This window comes from Arvicola amphibius, chromosome 10 (genome assembly GCF_903992535.2).
Source record: "Arvicola amphibius chromosome 10, mArvAmp1.2, whole genome shotgun sequence".
Taxonomy (NCBI): Eukaryota; Metazoa; Chordata; class Mammalia; order Rodentia; family Cricetidae; genus Arvicola; species Arvicola amphibius.
The window spans coordinates 102,961,289-102,980,634 of record NC_052056.1 but is presented as its reverse complement, the minus strand read 5'-3'; the positions used below and the strand labels follow the sequence as shown (position 1 = coordinate 102,980,634).

The following is a 19,346-nucleotide window of genomic DNA, read 5'->3' as shown; positions in this document are numbered from 1 at the left end:
AAAGGCTGGTTTCTGCCCCTGGACCGCCTGCCTTTCACTGGCTATAGAAGTGCAAAAGTTGGGTTGAAGAGCACTGGTTTGATAGCACAAGACCTAGGTTCGATCCCTAGTGCTGAGGAGAGAGGCAAACTAGCTTACATTGGGAGTTCCAGGTCAGTGAGAGACTGTCTGGACATTTAAAAAAGTGGGCAGTGAGGCTGGAGAAATGACCCACTAGGTAAAGCTCTTGCCGTGTTAAGCTTGAGGGCAGAGTACACAGTAGTATGTCTGTAACTTCGGCTTTCCTGTGGTGAGCTGAAGGCCATGAGAAAGTCCCCAGAAGGTGGCCTGGCAAACACAGAAAGGACCCTGCTTCAAACAAAGTGGAAGGTGAGGATCAACGCCTGAGGGCTTCCATTGACTTCCACACATAAGCCCAATGGGACAAACACATGCCTGTGTGCACACATACACATACTCATGAGGAAAGACTTTTCTAAGTTGGATAGTGCTTGAAGAACGAGACCTCCACTTGCACACACACACGCATCTGCACACACACACACACACACACACAAACACACACACACACACAAAACGTGCCAAATGCCACCCTTCCCCTGTGACTTGAGATTGGCTTTCAGGGAGTTGCGTTCAATCAAATGAGATGTTGTAAGAATACCTTACAGAGAAGGTGCAGATCAGAGCTCGGGGGCTCCTCAAATGGGCTAGGGAGAGACAGTCTGCTGGGCACCCATAGCAGGATGCTGAAGGAGGGGATATGCTTCGAATATGTTCTACTCCAAGTGTCAACATGCCATGTCCTTCAGAAACAGGTGTGTGTCTGTCCACAGCTAGGCTTGGGCAAACCAAGTCAGCCATGCATTAGCTGGAAAGCACAAACCCCATCTCTCCTAGACTAGCTGTGCGGCTAGTGTGTGTGTGTGTGTGTGTGTGTGTGTGAGAGAGAGAGAGAGAGAGAGAGAGAGAGAGAGAGAGAGAGAGAGAGAGAACTCAAAGCATCTTTCGGTGCACTTTAATCAAAATTCCATCATCACAAGAGCTCTTGTGGCATACAATGTCAAGATGGGCATGTCAACTTGATCCTACAAATGGAACATCCATGGATCTGCACTTCAAACATGTATGAAAAATAAAATATATAATATTTATAGCTTTATAAATTTCCCCACTGAATCACTTTCTTTTTAAAATAAATTATGATATATGATGCAGCCTGGAGTCACTAAGCAAGGAGCAGCCAAATGACACCCATTTTCTCCAAAGTTCGGGGGGGTGGCAGGGGAAATACTCGATAGGGGACAGTCAGATGCTCACAGGAACCAATGTGGCTTACAAAACAAGCTCACTCTTCACAGTGGGCTGAGCATCAAAAGAACATGGGAGGCTTCTAATAGCTGTTCGTTCTCTTGTGGGGAAGAAAGCAAATCCCCAAACCACGCCGAATGGTGTAGAAGCTGCAAATGAACTTTTGGCACCAGATGAGAAGAGCAGCTTTTCAAAGCCAACCCGGCGATGATCCTTAGAAGCGTGGGTCTGAGAGGTGGCCGCGGGGAGGGGAAGGCTGTGGGGGGACCTTCTCCGTGGGTGGTCTCTGCTTTGGGGGACGGTGGGGATGGTCTGGACAGCTGGCCTCCCACCAGCTGTGATTCCCTTGGAGGGAAGAGTGGAACGCACGCACGTGACACTAAGGGAGAGACCCTTTTGCAGATGGGGGTCACATCAGTCGAAAGCAGGGATGTGTTACACACACAAAGGACACAGGGCACCCCAGTAGGATGGCCACGTGGCCATCAAAACGGACAAACAGGAAGCACACATAGGACACCAAGGATCCAAAAGGACAGGTAAGGGCTGGGCTCCACTAGCATTTACAGGGGCTGGAGGAAGGGCTCACAGACTTCAATAGAAACCCCAGCAGGAAGTGGCTCAGGATTCTCCCCAAGGGATTCTGGCACTACCCCTCCCCCCAAAAAACGACAAAAATCTTGAGAAGGAACAAAAGAGCCTAAGACAAGGGTGGCCACACAGCCTGCCTTCGAGGCCTCCAGGGAGTGGTTCTGGCTCTTTTCCGTTCAGGCCAGAGGTTTTAACTGAACCAGGGCTAGAAGGCCTTGAACTCCCAGAACAGCCCCATTTTGGCCTCCTGGACAGGGAGAAGGTAGCTACAAATCCAGGAGCCGCTCCTCACATGTCTCCACGGGCCACTTGGAAGCCCCTCCAAACACATCGACATTGTTGTCCACCCACGGGATGATGTTCCCAGGCATGTTCGTGGAGCAGTTGGCGATGTTGATGATTTCTTGTGCCCGGAGGACACGGTCCCATATGTTGAACTGGCTAAGCTCTCCGACAAAGGCCTGTGTGGCATCAAATCTGCCTCCCACAGTGTCCTGGAAAATGGAAAACAGATACTTTGAGGGCAGGTTCACAAGCAGGACTGGCCTCCTGACTCTGCGGGAAAGCGGGACGGAGAGAACCTTGGGTTCTATAGGTCCTGCGGCCTCGTGGGATTGGAGGTGTGGGGAATGGCTTTATTCAAACCACCCATTTTACACGGGAGAAACTGAGGCAGAAGGGAAAAGCAGTTGCCTAAAGCCTGACTCTCAGCCCCTGTCAGGGGAGAGGTAGTGGAGGAGCTGAGGAAGGAGGCCATGAATGACGTGCTTAGGGATCGCTAAGCCAGCTCTTCCCTGCCCAGGACCAGCTGGTTTCTTTGCTGCCCCTCACCCACAGTTTTCTGGATCATCTTTCTTCCCAGTTCTCCCAAAGGTACCCTAGGTGCACATGCAGGGACTCCAGGGACACTGGAGATGCCTTCCTACAGTGTCCTACAGGCTATCCTACAGGCAGTGGGACCTGAGCCACTAGATGACCCTGTGACTACAAGGACACCCCACATCTCTTTGTCAGATACTACATTCATGTGTCGTGGGCTGTGCTCACAGGGCCGGCTGTCAGGACACAGTGCAGGGCCTGGGAGGCAGATGCCTTGGTCAAGGAAAAGAGGATCCTGGGTGGTTGGGTTGCACAGCCTCCTTAGCAGCATGCCTGAAGAGTACCCACCTGCTCCTGCCCCAGGATGAGCACACCCCCAGGCTTGATGGGGTGCCAGGGTGCCAGGTTCTCCCCAGTTCCGAGCTTCTCCCCGTCCTGGAATGCTTCCCACATGCCGTCTCGAGTGGTCCAGGTGATGCAGATGTGGTGCCACTTGCCATCACTGACGAACAAGGGCAGCTGCGCGACCTGTGGGTGTCAACAGGCAGGTGAGGACTTGCCAGGTCCCAGTCCCACAGATGGCTCCAGGGAGTGGACTGCCACCTGGAGTCTTTCCACTACCCAGGATTCCTGCTGGGCCTCCCTTCCCTGTCTTGTGAGGGATACACCCAACCCCCATCTGCCTTGCGTGTGACAATCAGGGCACTGGGCACTCTTGGTTCTGAGCCTGGCCACAGACTTACCCTCCCATGCTAGCCTGAGCTCTCTGTGTAGAAACTATCTAACACTGTGTGTGTGCCAAGCCTGGCCCATGCAAGGGAAGGGCAGGAGGCTCCATGTATGTGTATGTCAGTGTTGTATAGGGGTATGCACATACAGACCACACACTCAACTACAGGATCGCCCCAGCAGCCTGTGAGCACAAGGCTGCCATAGCCCTGTTGTTACTGTTGGTCTCCTAGCAACCTGAAGTCTCCCCTCCCAGGAATTGAATGTTTACAGGAGGTCTAAAGGGAGAGGAAAACAAGGCTCTCAGGCACTACGGTGTTATTTAGAACAATAAATCCTTAGCGCAGGAAAGCTGTCTCTGCTAGAAGCCACACAGGACCACTCCACTCCACAAAACTTTCAACTTCTCTACAGTCTCCCTACATAAACAAGTACCACAGTTTGATAAAGATCACAGGCGGGGGGGGGGGGGTATAGAAGAAGGGGTCTCCTCTATGCCCACCCCAAATGGAGGCTGGGCTTGGGGCGTCCACAGCAGTGGCAGCCTTTCAAATGCCGGACTAAGGACACTCTTTTATGGTGTTGGATCTGACTGTAGGAGAAAAGTTTGATTTGTTTGTTTTGGTTAGAGCCAGGGTTTCGCTGGCAGCCACAGGCTGGCTTTAAAGTCACAGTCATCCTGCATTACCTTCCCAAGTACGGAAAGGCTGTGCCCCGGAGCCCCACTAGGGGGCTGAGTGACCAGAGGCTCCAAACTAGTCTTGAGGAGACCACACTCCCGAATGCATGTGGAGATTGATGGGGCGTCTGTGCTGGGAAAGGGTTGCCTGGGCGGAAGAGGGCGGGGCAGGAGCCGACTAGAAAGGTGAGTGAGGGAGTGTGGCCGTGGGACTGTCCCCTTGTTATTCTTGGGGTCTGATGACGCAACCCCATGCGCTCGTCAAGGCCAGCTAAAACGGAAACGTACATTTAAAAGGTCAGTTTTGCCATGTTTAAAATTTATCTCAATAAATATGGCCCCTTTAAAGTGTGTACCTATGCTGTCACATGGGTACCCTCAACCAGAGCATGTTGGGAGAGACCACACGGGCTGCCCCTTCATTGGAGTCTTGCTTCCCTGCCCTTCAACACCCGGATCCTCCACTGCCTCTTGGCCAGACTCAGAGCTCAGGTCTCCATGAGATGCAGATACGCTACGCCACCCCAACCACTGTCGGCCCTCTGAAGGGTGAGAGCCTCCTCCACGCTGAGGAGGGCAACACCACACCCATAGACGATGTATGGCTGTCCAGATTCTGCTGTGTGCTACCGTTTGTCAGCGAAGGGCTGACTTCCTGCAGGGTCTGCGCCCTCGGACGCCAGGATGACGTTCAAGCGGGCCTCACCTTGTCGTTGATGAGCAGCTCGATGGGGTTGTTACCCCACTCTATCAGCACGATCTCATTGGCTTGCCCGGGCACAGCGTAGGAGAACGGCGTGCCGATGCCCGGGGAGGCGCTGGAGCGCAGCCACAGGCAGATGGTGAAGGCGTACAGCTCGGGCAGTGTCTTCTTGATCTTGCCGTACAGGTAGTTCGTGCGCAGAGGAAGGGACACTTTGAACGCGTCTGGTGACTTGAAAGCGCTGTTGCCTGGGGGGAAGGAGAAGAGACTATAGCCGCCGGCCTGGCCGAGCACACATCACCAGCACCCAAACCCAGCAGTCCTAGGGACGGCCCTTGCCTCCTGGAAGCTTACGTTCTGGTGGGGAAGACAGACCAAAGCCAGTAGCCGGGGAAAGGGACAGGGAGGCAGGGATTTGAGGAAGACTCAAGGGTAGGCTAAGGAACCATTAAAAACCTATGGCATGAGAAGGCCTGTGGGTCTGTGGCCCCACACCTAGCCTGTTAGGAGAGGAGAAGAGACCTCGGAGCTAGAGAGGTAGCCCAGCTGCTAAGTGCACTGGCTGCTCTTCCAGAGGACGCGGGGTCAACTCCCAGTCATCACAGGGCAGTTCACAAGCATCTGTAGCTCCAGTTCCAGGCTCTAACCCTCTGTTCTGGCCCCCACGGGCATTGTACATGCATGGCATACACACACATATGCAGGCACATACACATAACAACAAGAAGGTTTCTTTTAAAGAGGCCTCTTCATTTCCATCTATCTTTGTGTAAAGGCCTTACTGAGCAGACTGTTGGCCAGGCTGGCTTTGAACTCACGATGTCCCTGCCTCAGCCTAGCAAGTAATGGGTTTACAGATGTGCACCATATAGCCTGCAAGAAGTTTCTTTAAGTCCACAAGTAAAGGACACATACACAAAGCACCCGACTCTGTCCTTTCTGGTTGCCATTTTCGAGTCTCACAGGTCTGGCTGACTAGAAACTGGAGGAAGGGTATAGAGAGAAACTGGATTTAATGTTCTCGTCCTATAAAGCCAGGGAAGTCGTCCTCAGGAGTCCTGTTTCCTCCTATTTTTCCCAGAGCTCTCAGTCCCTCTGGCTTCTTCCAGAAGGGCAGGCTTTGAAACAGGTGGGATCAGGGCTTGGGGAAGGAAATGTCTCCTGGGGACCCGAGCCCTAGATAAACACTTGTGAGCAAGTCCGCCTGCCTCGCTTGTCATGGCAAATGATTAGCGCTGCTCAGGTGAAGGCGGCAGCTTTGCTCAGAAGTGGCAGTTTGTCTCGGGCCCTGCTGGTAAATGCTTTGCCCCGACATGACCTTTCCTTCTCTAGACAGGACTGCGCTGCGCGACTGTTTTCTGTAATGTGGAACCAGGGCCAGGCAGATACCTGCAAAGGTACCCTCACCCCCCAGGCTAATCCCCGGTCAGTGGTGAGACTGCCCTCCCTCCCACCTCAGACTGTCCTCATGTACAGTACACTTCCTTCCGAAGTCTTTGCAAACAAATCCTTACAGTGGCATGTGACTTTCAGCAGGGTCTTGACTTAAGCTCACACTGATGTAACAGCTGAGCTACCCAAAGTTTGCAGGGAACTGATTGACTCTGTGAGTGGCTGCAGAGAAAGCTTTCCGTGTCCACAAGATCAGATCCTGCCAGCAGTGAGGGGGACTCACTGTTCTTCACTCACCAACAACTATATATTAAGCACCCCTAAAGGGCCAGACAGCCAGACAAACTTACACCATCAGGATCTCCTGCACAACCCAATATCAGAGTCCAGGGTCACCTTTCTGGTCTCCGGAGATTTCTGGCTAGTATTTGCTCATGCCTTGGCTGCTGTGTAGTCTCCTTGATTCATCCTGACCTCCCATGAAAGGGATCCCTCTCATGGGCTCCTCAGAACAGGCTGCAGACCTGCTGAGCCCTTGTCCAGAGCTGGAAAGACCTGGCCCTCTCAAGCACCTGGAAAGCAGTCCATAGCAAAAGCAAAGGCTTGTCCCCAGTTATGCTGAGGAAAAGGAGAGAGAGAACCAGATGACACCCTTTCCAATTTTCCAGGCTGGACGATTGTGCTGAGGCTCAGAAATGACTTGTCCAAGGTCACACAGCTACTGAAACGACAGCACAGGAAGTCCCTCCCTCTTTCCACTACACACAGCCACGGGCGCTTAGTCTTCAGGCGGCAAATGGCCGTGTTCTTAATGAAGGCATCATTATCTAATAAGGAGAAATGGCTTCTATGCTTGCAGGTGGGCAGGCTTGCCAATTTAATAAGACTCGGGGTCTGTAATATCATTAGGTCGGTGACAACAGATAGGTTTAATTAGAGCTAAGAGAGCTGAGAGGCAGAGAGGGGGGCTCTAGCCTGAAAACTGGTACCCTTTATTTGAATAAAAACAGCTTGGAGGTTCAGAGAAAACTTAGTTAGAACCAATTAAGGAATTAAAAGGCTTGACCAATAAATCAGAAACTGCAGGTGGTGGACAAGCCTAAGCAGGGGGGCAGGCAGCCTGGGGCTCGAGAGGAGGAGACTCTGGTATTCTCAGTGCCAGTGTTGATTTCAACACCAAGCCAGCTGCACCTGGCCAGCTGGCCTGGACTCCGGAGCATTTGTAAATGAACAGGTCTTGCAACCGAGTGAAATGGGCACCCTTGGAACACGGGTGCTGTGCAGAGTCAGCGGCTACCTGCTGGGCTCTAGAGAGTTCCATGCCCAGCAGGGATAAAAGCCCATTTCTTCTCTGGGATCACTAACAATCCTCTCAGCTCTGCGGAGGTAGAAAGCATCATTATCACCTCATTTGTACCTGCCATGGATACCTGTTGCAGGGCTAATAGAAGATGCAGACCCCACAAGTAGGCATTGTTTTAGAACTGATGCAGAAAGAAGGACCACAGGACAGAGATTCTCCAAAACCTTCCTAACTGGCCACCTGGTTGAGGCCTACCTCTACTGGGCTCGGCTGGGTGCATCTAAGGAACCTGGTAAAGTCTTCACTGATAGTGAACTTTGGGGGCTGAGCATCTACACACCCCTGTACAGTGGACACAAAGCAGAATGAGCATACGTTCACAAGTGCCCAGAAACAAATGGCTTACCAGATGGTCATTTTCCTTTAAGACTCATTCCAGAACTGTGTAGGTGGAACACAAGGAAAAAGTCTAGCATTCCCATGGTGGGGGAGTCAAAGGAAAGTCTGGGACTGGAGATGACTTAGCAATTAAGAACACTTGTTGAGGTCAAAGAGTGGGAGGAATAAGAATATGAGCAAAGAGGTCAAGACCATGATGGGTTCACCCACTGAAACAGTCTACCTGAGCTAACGGGAGCTCACCAACTCCAGCCGGACTGGGAAGGAACAAGCATAGGACCAAACTCGTCCCTTTGAATGTGGTTGACAGTTGAATTGTTGGGGCAGAATGAGGGGCCACTGGCAGTGGCACCAGGGTTTATCCCTACTGCAGGTACTGGTTTTGGGGATCCTATTCTCTTTGGATGTATACCTTGCTCAGCCTAGATATAGTAGGGAGGGCCTTGGACCTTCCACAAAACAATGTGTCTCACCCTCTCTGAGGATTAGATGGGGGTATGGTGGGAGTGGGAGGAGGGGAGGGAGTGGGAACTTGGATTGGTATTTTTAAAAAAATCTAATAAATTAAAAGTGAGTAAGTAAATAAATAAAAAGAACACTTGTTGATCTTGTAGAGGACCCAGGCTCATCTCTCAGCACCCACAGGGTGTATCACAATCATCTGTAATTCCAGTTCCAGCAGATTCAACACCCTTTTGTATGCTCCATGGGCACCAGGTATAAATGTGGCATACATGTGCATGCAGGAAAAACACCACACACTGCCCTCCTTCTTGTCAGGCAAGAAAGGCATCAATTATATATACATACATGTAATAATATGTACATATACATATATACACACATGTGTACACGTAAACACACATAAATAATATATGTAATATGTATATATACATATTATATATATGTATAAAATGTGAAGAAGCTTAGTGACCTCTCTGAACCACTGCTGTACAAGAGGCTTGCTCTTGTGGAACCCAGCATCCTGTGGCCCATTCTGCTGTGAGCCTTCAGTGAGAACAAAGGGGCACTAATGTGGCTGCCAGAGCCAGAACAGCTGGGCCTGAGCCCTGACTGTTCCCGTCTGGCTGTGAACAGATAGGCTGAGAACATGTGGAAAAGCTATTACGTGTCAGCTCCCAAGTAACTATTCCACTGGCCTGGAGTCCAGCAACACAGAATGGCGGGTCTCAGGTTTACGTCACCGTGACAGTGTCTGCCTGGGAAGTGAGCATTTCCTCATCTGTGAAATGGGTATGACGCTCAGCATGCTGCCTGGCATTAATTCCACTCTGTGCCTCAGATTTCTACTGACCTGTCTCCATGTGGGCAAGCTGACCACTATGCCAAGCGAGGTATCCCTGGTTCTAGTTCCCTGCTTCAGTTGCTTATGACTGGGTTCACTCCGTGGCCCTGTGCATCAAGGCTCCACTATGGTTGTGGTGGGGTAGACACTGCCCTCCTTGTCAGGCAAGAAAGGCATCAGAGCTCTGAGACTAGTGGCCCTCCCAAAGTCACTGAGCAGCAGAGTAAGGCAGAGGAAACTGTTTTGTTTTTTTTTTTTTTAAAAAAAAAAACAAACAAACAAACAAAAAAAACTGGAGAATCAATGTTAAGCCAGAGATGGTAGTACATGCCTGCAATCCCAGAATCTGGGAGACTGATGCAGGAGGATGACAAGCTGAAGGACAGTTTAGGCTATGTAACAAGATGCTCTTTCAAGAGATAAAAACAAACAAACAAAAAAACAAAACAAAACCAGAATCGAAGTCAAATAGGTAAGCCACACTTCTCATCCTTTTATAAGAAAGGCAAGGGAAATAACAGAAAAGGAGGAGACATGGGCGACCTGGGACTCCTAATGAAACAATATCCCATCAGCCCAGTCCCCGCTCCATCTTACCCCGCTTCTCATTACAAGAGTCACTGGACATGTTGCTATTGGACAGTCTCCTGTCAATCACGAACTGAAAGTGCCTTTGTCAGTTTAGTGCATCTGAGATTATAATCCTATACCCTCTGCCGCCAAACCTAAAACTCCACAGGGCACCCAGAGAGTTGGGGGTTGAGATCACAAACCAAAGCATCTAGGACCCTTAATTTCTTCTCCCCTCCTGTCTCCAGTGGGAGAATCTTACCCACCACCGTAAGAATGAGAAAAATAAGTAGAATCTGCTATAATGACTGGTTAAGAAGAGGTTGAACTACCCATCTGGCAGCAGGTCAGAGGTCAGGCTGCTGAGCCAAGCTGGTCCTGAGTTCCTTTGTTTTCCCTGGTAATGCTGGTAGGGCTCAGGGCTAATTCCCATGACCACTGTCAGTCACCTTTGTAATTTACGCAAACATCTGAGAATCATCTCCATGTTGTACCTCTGTATCACCACTTCCTTGCTGCCCATAAATGGAAATCCTAGGTCTGCCCAGTGTGGGAAAAAGGAGGCCACTCTCAGACAGAGCATCGGGCACACAGCACGCACCTCGCTCCAGCTCTGTCACCCTCTGCAGCAGCGCGTTCAATGTACTCTCTGTCTTCTGCCGGTGAGCCGATGTCTCGTTGTGGAGCAGGGACTTCTCATCCTCCAGCTCAGCCACCTTGCGCAGCAGCTGCCTCTCCAGCTCCCCGAGCCTCCTCTGGAGCACCTCCCGAAAGTCGCTTGGCAGCCCGGCATTAGATACGTTCGTGCGGAGTTGGAGCTTGGAAGGGTGGGAGGGGGACATATTCAGGCCAGCTGAACAGAAACTGTGGCACGCAGCTCCAATGACCCAACCACACAGCGAGAAGCTTCCAATGGCAGCTTTAAATGGTGCCAGGGGCTCAAATGAGAACGTTTTACTGATACCTCTTTTTTTGTTTTTGGTAGGGAAAGGCTTTCAAAATCAGACAAAAATTACTTCGCTGCAATATTTGAAACTTGCAAATCTCACTTTCTCCTATTGAGAAGCTGCTTTAGCCAACATCTATAATTCTAAGTCATTAAAAGCCCAAAACACAGGCAAGATTTTTTTCAAGCAATTAATCAATGGTACAGTGAGCTTTCGTTTAAAAATGAACAAGGTCCCCAAGTTCCAAAACGGTACAATGTTAAAAGTGCTCAGAGATATTCCTGGAAAATGACACGCACAAGACATTACTATTCTAACCCCCAGAGAGCTTTGTTTTTAGGGCTGCATCCAAATCCTTACTTCCTATTTCTCTGACTCCTCTGCCATCATGCCTGCCCAGTGGCAGTCTGCCACCCTCAGCCATGAGCACTTGGCAAAGCTCCGGTACCTCTGTGTTCCAGTGTAGAAAGCAGGACCCGCCTCGTGCTAGTCTCTGTTACAAGGGTTAAAATTAAATAACATGCCTGAGTCACATTTAGAACTCAAGAAGTGTTAGCTCTTAGTAATCTTAATGACTCATGGGATCTACAGATGCTGAAAGTACTGTATATAGCCATTATGCCAAGAGAAACCCTCCAATAATTTAGCAATAATTAACACCTGTAATTTAAACATCATTTTTTGCTAATAGGTATTTTGATAAACGTTGATAACAGAAATGTCCACACGTCTTAAACAAGGTGGGAAGTAAGATGAAAATTAATTGAAGATTTCTCCCCCAAAGTTGCAAACTGCACACGGGAGAAGACAGCGGAGATAAAGTCGGTTCTGCTAAAGTCATGGCGAAGGGCACCTTAGAAAAACGATCTGACTCGATGAATAGAGGCGTCTTTGAGGTTAATAAGGGGCTTGTTTGCATTCTGGGGTCCCTGGCTTTCCCCTCCACTCTCTCGCAGATCCTTCAAACCCAGTCCTCCCACACTCCGACCCAATTTGTCAAAGAAAACACCAGATGCCCAGGCGCAGCTGACCTCTGGCGACAGGCTCTTAGCACTGGGCACAGCCAGCAGGAGCGTGTCCCGCTTCCGATCGCAGAGATTTGCAATGAGAGGAGGAAACAGGCTGCCGGGGTCACCGGTATTGCCCTCCAGGCTAAGCGGTCTGGGTTCAATAGTCAAAAACCTCAGTAAGTTCTCGATAAGTCTAGTGGGTAGGACCCCCCGCGCGATGGGATAGAGATGGGCGTGGGGATTTCACCTTTCCCATCTGACAAGGGGACAGAGGAGGACAGGGAGAACGGAAGCCATCCCCGTAAGGTCCAGAGCAGGAGCGAGGCTTGCACCCCCGAACTCTGCTCTCGCAGGGATGGGCGCGCGGGTACCCATTTCTCCCGCACCCTCTGTTCCACGATCCTGGAGCCACCACCCGCTAGATGCCCCTCGCGCGCAGCTACCTCGAGGCTCTCCAAGCGGTCCTTGAGGGTCTGCAGCGAGCGACTGAGCTGTTCCACGACGTGACCCGGGTCCCGAGGCAGGTCGCCCATGGTGTCCTTGCCCGTGGCCCCCGAGCCGCGCGCCTTGCCGCCTGCCAGCCCCTCACAGCGGGCCAGCTTGCCGGTGAGCTCACGGATGGCCTCGCGCTGGGCACCCAGAGTCTCCTTCTGCTGCACGACGGTCTCGCGCAGCTGGAGCACAGCGGCTCGCAGCTCCTCCTCGGGGCTCAGCGTGCCGCCCTGCATAGGCATCGCGGGCAGCGGGCAGCCGGCGCCCGCCGCTTCGGGGGGCAACGCGGTGCACACGAAGCGACTGCCAGGTATCGGACTGTCCTGGGCTCCTCCCGCGACTACGGCGAGCGCCACGCCGGCCGTCAGCAGCGCCAGCATCTCGCTGACCCGTCCGCTCACTTCAGCATGGGTCGCCGGGCTGCCGTCTGGGCGCCTTCGCGGCCGGCAACGTCTGTCCGAGCGAGGCGCTCGAGGGAACCGCGTGCAGCGCGGAACTGGCAGCACAAGCGCCGCCTGCCGTCGCAGAAAACCGCTCTCCGCTTCGAGCACCGTTCTGGCCCGGGCTCTGCCCGCGCGCCCTTTCTTAAGCTTGGAAGGCGGGGCCACCGGTGCGTGGGGGCTCGAGCGGCATTCTCTGATTGGTCCGCCTGCGTGCGCGTCACGCAGAGGGCGGGGCGGGGGCGCATCGCTAAGCTGGCCAGGCTAGCGTGGGCTGTGTTCCTGAGGCGCGAATGCGGGGTCCCCGAGGCTCCTTCCTAAAGGAAAACTGGAATTCAAAACGGTCATAGAAAGCGTTCGGGGCTTGCGGGCAGAGAAGCCCCGGGGACACCCTGACGCCCACGATGAGTGTTGATGGCGCGGCTTCCGGCGCCGCCTGAGAAACCCTGACCAAGATGTGACTCCTCTTGCCAAGGAGGAATTTCCCCGGCGCGACTCGAACCCGGGTCTTCCACTCGACCCACCCCCGCGGCCCGAGTGGGTTTCTTCAGTGTGGGCGCGGGAAGGAGTCGCGTGCCGGTCGCTGGCAAAGGCGGAGAATCTGGAGAGTCTGGAGGTATCTCCAAATCTCAGGCCCAACTCCAGAGAACTCAAGGAGAGAAAAAACAAAGCTCAGGCCAACAGGGGCAGGAATGGGTCCTGGATGATGCAAGGGAAAGAGGGGACGCTATCACAGGTCAACATGTGCACGGACGACATCCCTCTAGGCATGATGTTTATTTAGCTTGACCTCAGTTTGATGAGAACATCCAATGGCGGAGTCAGTATGATGGGGCCATGACGTGAAACGGTGCCCCATTCTTGCAAATCGGGGAGCCCAACAAATCCACTTTACACATGGAACCTGTATCATCAGATTCTTGGAGAGAACCTAATATTAATACTCAAATACTCCTCCCCACCCACCCAAAAAAAAAAGACTGGCGCGGGTATTTCAAAATCTTACCCATGGCTTACAAGTTCAGAGCGGTTCTGATCCACAAGTACAGACTGAATTGGTTTACTGTGAATTAAAAATGAAAATCTTTTTTTCCCTTCTTTTTAAAGAAATCCTGTTGCAAGGTCGTTAATCACATTATCCATTCTACTGGAAACAAATGGATTTGTCAGTTGTGCACAGAGGCTGAGGTTGATTCTGAAAACAAATTGTATCAAAATAAATGAAATTATTATGATAATACAAAATAGACTGCAGTGATTAATCTCTAAGGAACCAAATTCTGACCTGTTTTGCACTTCAAACAATAGCTGTTATGTAAATAGTTGTGGGCTTTTCAAGGACAGTGTTGCTAAATTATAAGAAAAGTTCTATTCATGAAAAATCTCTTCAAGGATTAAAAGTTACAGACAGGAAATCCAGTTTACACAGGATCCAGAGCAGAGGACAAGGGAAGCAACGATGGTCCAGGTAAGAATACTCATCAGTGGGGAAGGTGTGTGTAGACTGGGGGAGGGGGAATGGAGGACTAGTGTCTTTGTTGGTCTGCCGTCATCGAGAAGTTACTCCCTGTTAAATTTGACCTTGGGTCTATGATTTCTTCCTAAACCTTTCTTTGGCTACTTGGAAATCCAAAGGTTCAAATAAACCCACACATACACAGATTGCAATAGTGAAGGCAACGAGATCTCAAAGCACTTACCGAAATAGTACGGTTTAGATGACACTGTAAAGCACCATATCCAGGCATGTTCAGAATTATCCCTATATAGACGTGCTGCTTGAAGTTTCCACTCACAGATCTGACGTTCTTTTACACATAGGCCGGGGGAGACCTTAATTGGGTCTGACAATGGATTATTATTGTCCCTCTTTAGCTCTCCAGTCCTTTCATGACACGGACTAATAATTCATATTTGCAACTACTTGAAGCCGAGGCTTGTCCTTTTAATAATTAAATCAAGTGTATTTCCAGAATTCTAATTTCCTCCTGACCAAAGAAGGCAATGTACAAGAAGGCACAAAAATGGCACATATCCCCAAAATAATTGCTCTTAAATTCCTTACAAGAGTTCCCAATCTGAGGAGCCAAACCCCAGATGGAAAGACCCATTTTCTCTGGAGACAGTAAAATTAGAGGACTTACGCTATTTGGGGCTTTATTTTTGTTTTCCTGGCACAGTGGAAAAAATCTGCTGGTTTAGGAATGAGGCGTTCTAGTCCCAGTGCCAACTGTTACTAGCTAAGTGGTTTGGGGCAAGCCGTTTTCTCCTCTTTGGACCTTGTAGGGAAGATAAGGCAATTAGCATCAACTCTTTAATGGCCCTCCTGGCTTTGTTCAAGAGCTCAGTAGTTTGGGAAGGAAGGAATTACGGAAGGAAGGAATCACGCTACCCTGTAATAAACATTACAAGATACTGGTTTTCTTCTGTGTGTGCAATGAACTGCCTGTAGCCAAGGCTGAGTAGGGAAGCATGGCTGGTGTAGGGAGATGCTGTGGCTGTGACTGTAACCTCTTCCTGACAGCATGGCAGCTCTCCCTTGATTTCCTCCTCATAGCACAGAAACTGTCTACCTGAAAGATCCCGCATCCATGACTCATGCTGCCCAGGCGAATGGCTGTGCAAGTGGCAGAGCCCAGGGGCCCACAGATTCTCCGCTACTTGAGAAAGTCGTGCAGCTCTGCAGCAGTGAATCACTGCCACCTAATCTCTTAGTGTAACTGATGCCGCAGCATAGTAACCACCCACTCATTCACTCTGTCTGCTGGGCCCAGGTCAGCCGAGAGCCCAGGCTGGACTTAACCCATGTGTGCTGGGAATCCTGATGAGCTCATTCTCCCTCCATCTTAGTGTCCCATCTGTTTGGCTCCTGGTTCTTCTCACATGCATTTTTATCTTGGTCTTCTGGGAAATGTGCTAATTTCCACCATGGTGTCAGAGGAACCCATCTTATACAGTTTTTTTTTTTCTTTACTGCATTTCCTCCTCTCTCCCAGAGCCACTTGGGAAGTCAAGAATGGGGGTGTGAGCTCCACAGCATGGAATTCAAGGACAGCTTCCTGCAAACATGACTCAGGAGCTGTCCTCAGTGCTGAGTTTCAGTCAGAGGGGAATTCACAGTGGTGTGTGTGTGTGTGTGCGTGTGTGTGTGTGCATATGTGTGTGTGCATATGTGTGTGTGCACGCACGCACATGTGCGTGCATAGGATTCAGTGCTGGAGATGCCAGAAGATCCTGATTAATCCCCTTTTACATATAGAATGCTAATACAGTTTTATGAGTGTATTTTTCCCTAGACCACACTGCCTGGTAAAGCAAGAAGAGCTTCAGTCAGGCCGCTCTTGTTTCAGTCCCAGTTTATAACTTAGTGTAGCTTCGCCTCCCCAGACCTCAGCTTCCTCATTTCTGAAATTAAAAGTAAATTTATGAGCAAGCATTGTGTTTCTTGAGTTGGGTGAGACGGTGTTTCCGGACACGTTTAGCATTTAGCAAGCACACAGTAAATGCTAATGTACTTTTCTTCACCGACGCCAGACCTGAATTATATAAGTCCTATTAAAAACAAAATTGAAAATTCCCCTTACTCTGTACAATATCTTTAGAACTAAATACAGTAAGAGTCTGGGGCAGCATGAGAGATGACAAAGACTGAGAATTCCAGAAAAATGTACAGATTTCAGCAAGTAAAAAGATATCTAACTCTGTGTGTGTGTGTTTAAGATAAATTGTGGTATTATTGAGATTTAATCAAGTAAAGTATTTTGCATCTTTGCTAACTTGGTATCTATGTAAAGGAACCCAACTGAAAGACTTGTATTTAAAATTGCAGCACATGAATTTAGATTGCTATGGAATTTAAGAGAGGCCTGCCCCTCTGATAAAGCAAAAAATTCTTCCCTCAGTGCATCTGGCTTCTTTCTCAATGATGTATCTCGGGTTTAATTTTGGAGCATGTGATAGGAAACATTGACTTTCAGAAAACATTCCTGCCCAAGAGTGTGTTACAAGTGGGTAGACAGCCATGGTTTGGGAAAACGGCTTGTTAGTGTAACTCCATTGATTTTAGCAAACAAATGAAGGCTCGATGGCACCTTCTGATTTCTAGCAATAGAATAAATCACTACATAAACCAAGAATAACAGCTTTGCTTGGTTTCTAAAGGGAATGGATTCTGGACGGAGAGCTTGCTGGGGATGATGTAACTCAGTTGGTAGAGCACTTGCCTAATATAAAGCCCTGAGCTTCACCCCTTGCACAAAAAAAGACCCCTTGAAGTTGGTTTGCTTTGAGGAAATTGAAGAACATAGTCTCTCGATTTCTCTATATTTGGAAACACTAAGGATAATACTTCCTTTATACGCCAGTTTAAAAGTTACAAAATTGGAACTGGGGAGACGGCTCGGAAGTGGGGGAACTGCTGAATATGCAATTGTGAGGCTCCGAGTTCAAATCCCCAGAACCCAAAGTACTGTGCCTACAAAAAGATGGAAGGTGGAGGCGGGAGAATCTCTAGACACTACCCTGGCATGCGAAGCAGTAAACAACAGAGAAACTGCCTCAGACAAGGTGGAAGGTAAGGACCCACACCTGAGGTTGCCCTTTGGCCTTCACACATGTGTTGCACTCACACATGTGCGTGTGTGTGTGCGTGTGTGTGCACACACACACACGTGAGGCAAAATTGACCTAATTGTGACAAAGATTGCAGGCCCATATCTCCTATCGTCTAGACACACAGACAGCTTGTATGGACATTTGAGTTTTAAAGATTCTTTTGTTCTTTGCATATATGAGTGTGCCTGAGTGTATGCGTGTGCACCACTTGCACGCAGGAGCCCAGGTCAGAAAAGGGTATCAGAGCCCCTTGAACTGTAGTTACACATAATTTTAAGCTGCCACATGGGTGCTGAGGACCAAACCTGTGTCCTTTGCAAGAAGAATAAGTGCTCTTAACTACTGAACCATCTCACCTGCTTGTGTGAACACTTCAAAGTCCAAGCTGAAAGTAATTCTGTAGAAATTTGAAAAATAGCAAACAGTTTAAGAAAGATTAGAAGGTGATGTAGCTACTGAACAGAGGTGTCTTGGTCAAATTCAGGCCTTTGATCTTGAGTGAAAGTCTCATACTGCTCCCTAACTTATTCATTAACCCTGAAAATACTTGTCTTTTCTTCAAGAACGACCTAATGAAATATGAATCAATTGCCATCAGTTGCATTGGCCCATTTACTATAATTCTTCTAGAGCTCTCTCGAGCTTTCAATATTGTTGATTAAGTTTAGTTTGTATTAAAACTTTCCACTGTGGGAGCTGGGGAGACGGCTGAGTGGGTAAAGGCACTTACTGCCAAGCTTGAACCCCCTAAGTTTGGTCCCTGGGACCCACATGGTAGAAAAAGAGAACCGACTCCTAAAAATTGTCCTCTGACCTCCAAATGTATGCTGTACACACACACGTGTGCGCGCACACACACACATACACTTAATTTTTTAATGAACTTTCCATTATTGATTTCTTTGTTATTGTATTCTTCCAATTCTCTTTGCTTTTTGAACCTCCCTCCTGCCCTTCCTCTTGCTCCCCTTCCTCCTTTCCTTCTTCCCTCTCCAGTGCGCATGCCCTAGGCTTAGTGATCCATAGTTCTCTCATTCATTCTCTCTCTCTCTCTCTCTCTCTCTCTCTCTCTCTCTCTCTCTCTCTCTCTCTCTCTCTTTCTCTCTTTCTCTCTCTCTTCTCCTCCCCTCCCCTCCCCTCCTCTCCTTTCCTTCCTTTCCTTCTTCCCTCCCCAGTGCGCATGCCCATAGTTTAGTGGTCCACAGCTCTCTCATTTCTCTCTCTCTCTCCTCTCTACCTTTACAAATTTATGCTTTTAATTCTCTTTATTGATATGGATCTTTAGTGGGCCCCAGGATATAATTAACCAGGTGCATGCTGGCCATATCAGGAATCCAGTACCTGAATCTCTAAACCCGGTGTGTCCTTAACTGAATTAGTTGTGGCCTTATCCTTCCTTTTCATGTCTCTCCTGCATGCCGCATCTCTGGTACCCACATCTCTGGTATATATTGTGCCCTATCCATTCCTCTCATGTCTCTCCCGTATTCTGCATCTCTGGTACCCACATCTCTGGTACTCACTGTGTCCATATCCATACCTCCCATGTCTCTCCTGCATGCTGCATCTCTGGTACCCACATCTCTGGTACTCACTGTGTCCGTATCCATACCTCCCATGTCTCTCCTGTGTTCTGCATCTCTGGTACCCACATCTCTGGTACTCACTGTGTCCGTATCCATACCTCCCATGTCTATCCTGTGATCTGCATCTCTGGTACCCACATCTCTGGTACTCACCGTGTCCGTATCCATACCTCCCATGTCTCTCCTGTGTTCTGCATCTCTGGTACCCACATCTCTGGTACCCACATCTCTGGTACTCACTGTGTCCATATCCATACCTCCCATGTCTCTCCTGTGATCTGCATCTCTGGTACCCACATCTCTGGTACTCACTGTGTCCGTATCCATACCTCCCATGTCTCTCCTGTGTTCTGCATCTCTGGTACCCACATCTCTGGTACTCACTGTGTCCGTATCCATACCTCCCATGTCTATCCTGTGATCTGCATCTCTGGTACCCACATCTCTGGTACTCACCG

General features: G+C 49.6%; 1 protein-coding gene across 1 annotated transcript; it reads right to left on the bottom strand.

The window, feature by feature from the left end:
• Positions 1-2,165: 2,165 nt before the first annotated feature.
• Positions 2,166-12,628, bottom strand: Nptx2 (neuronal pentraxin 2). Its single transcript, XM_038346387.1, has 5 exons — positions 12,200-12,628; positions 10,401-10,617; positions 4,833-5,077; positions 3,067-3,246; positions 2,166-2,393 (listed from the first exon to the last, which is right to left on the bottom strand). Exons 1-5 carry the CDS (start codon positions 12,626-12,628, stop codon positions 2,166-2,168), a joined length of 1,299 nt encoding a protein of 432 aa, XP_038202315.1.
• Between the last annotated feature and the right edge of the window lie 6,718 nt (positions 12,629-19,346).

Excerpts from the sequence above, each read along its gene's own strand:
- Nptx2 (XM_038346387.1), bottom strand. The coding sequence starts at position 12,628 with ATGCTGGCGCTGCTGACGGCCGGCGTGGCGCTCGCCGTAGTCGCGGGA. Across the intron at positions 10,618-12,199 it reads ACCGCTTGGAGAGCCTCGAG|CTCCAACTCCGCACGAACGT; the intron begins GTAGCTGCGCGC and ends CACCCTTCCAAG. Across the intron at positions 3,247-4,832 it reads AGCTGCTCATCAACGACAAG|GTCGCGCAGCTGCCCTTGTT; the intron begins GTGAGGCCCGCT and ends TGACACCCACAG.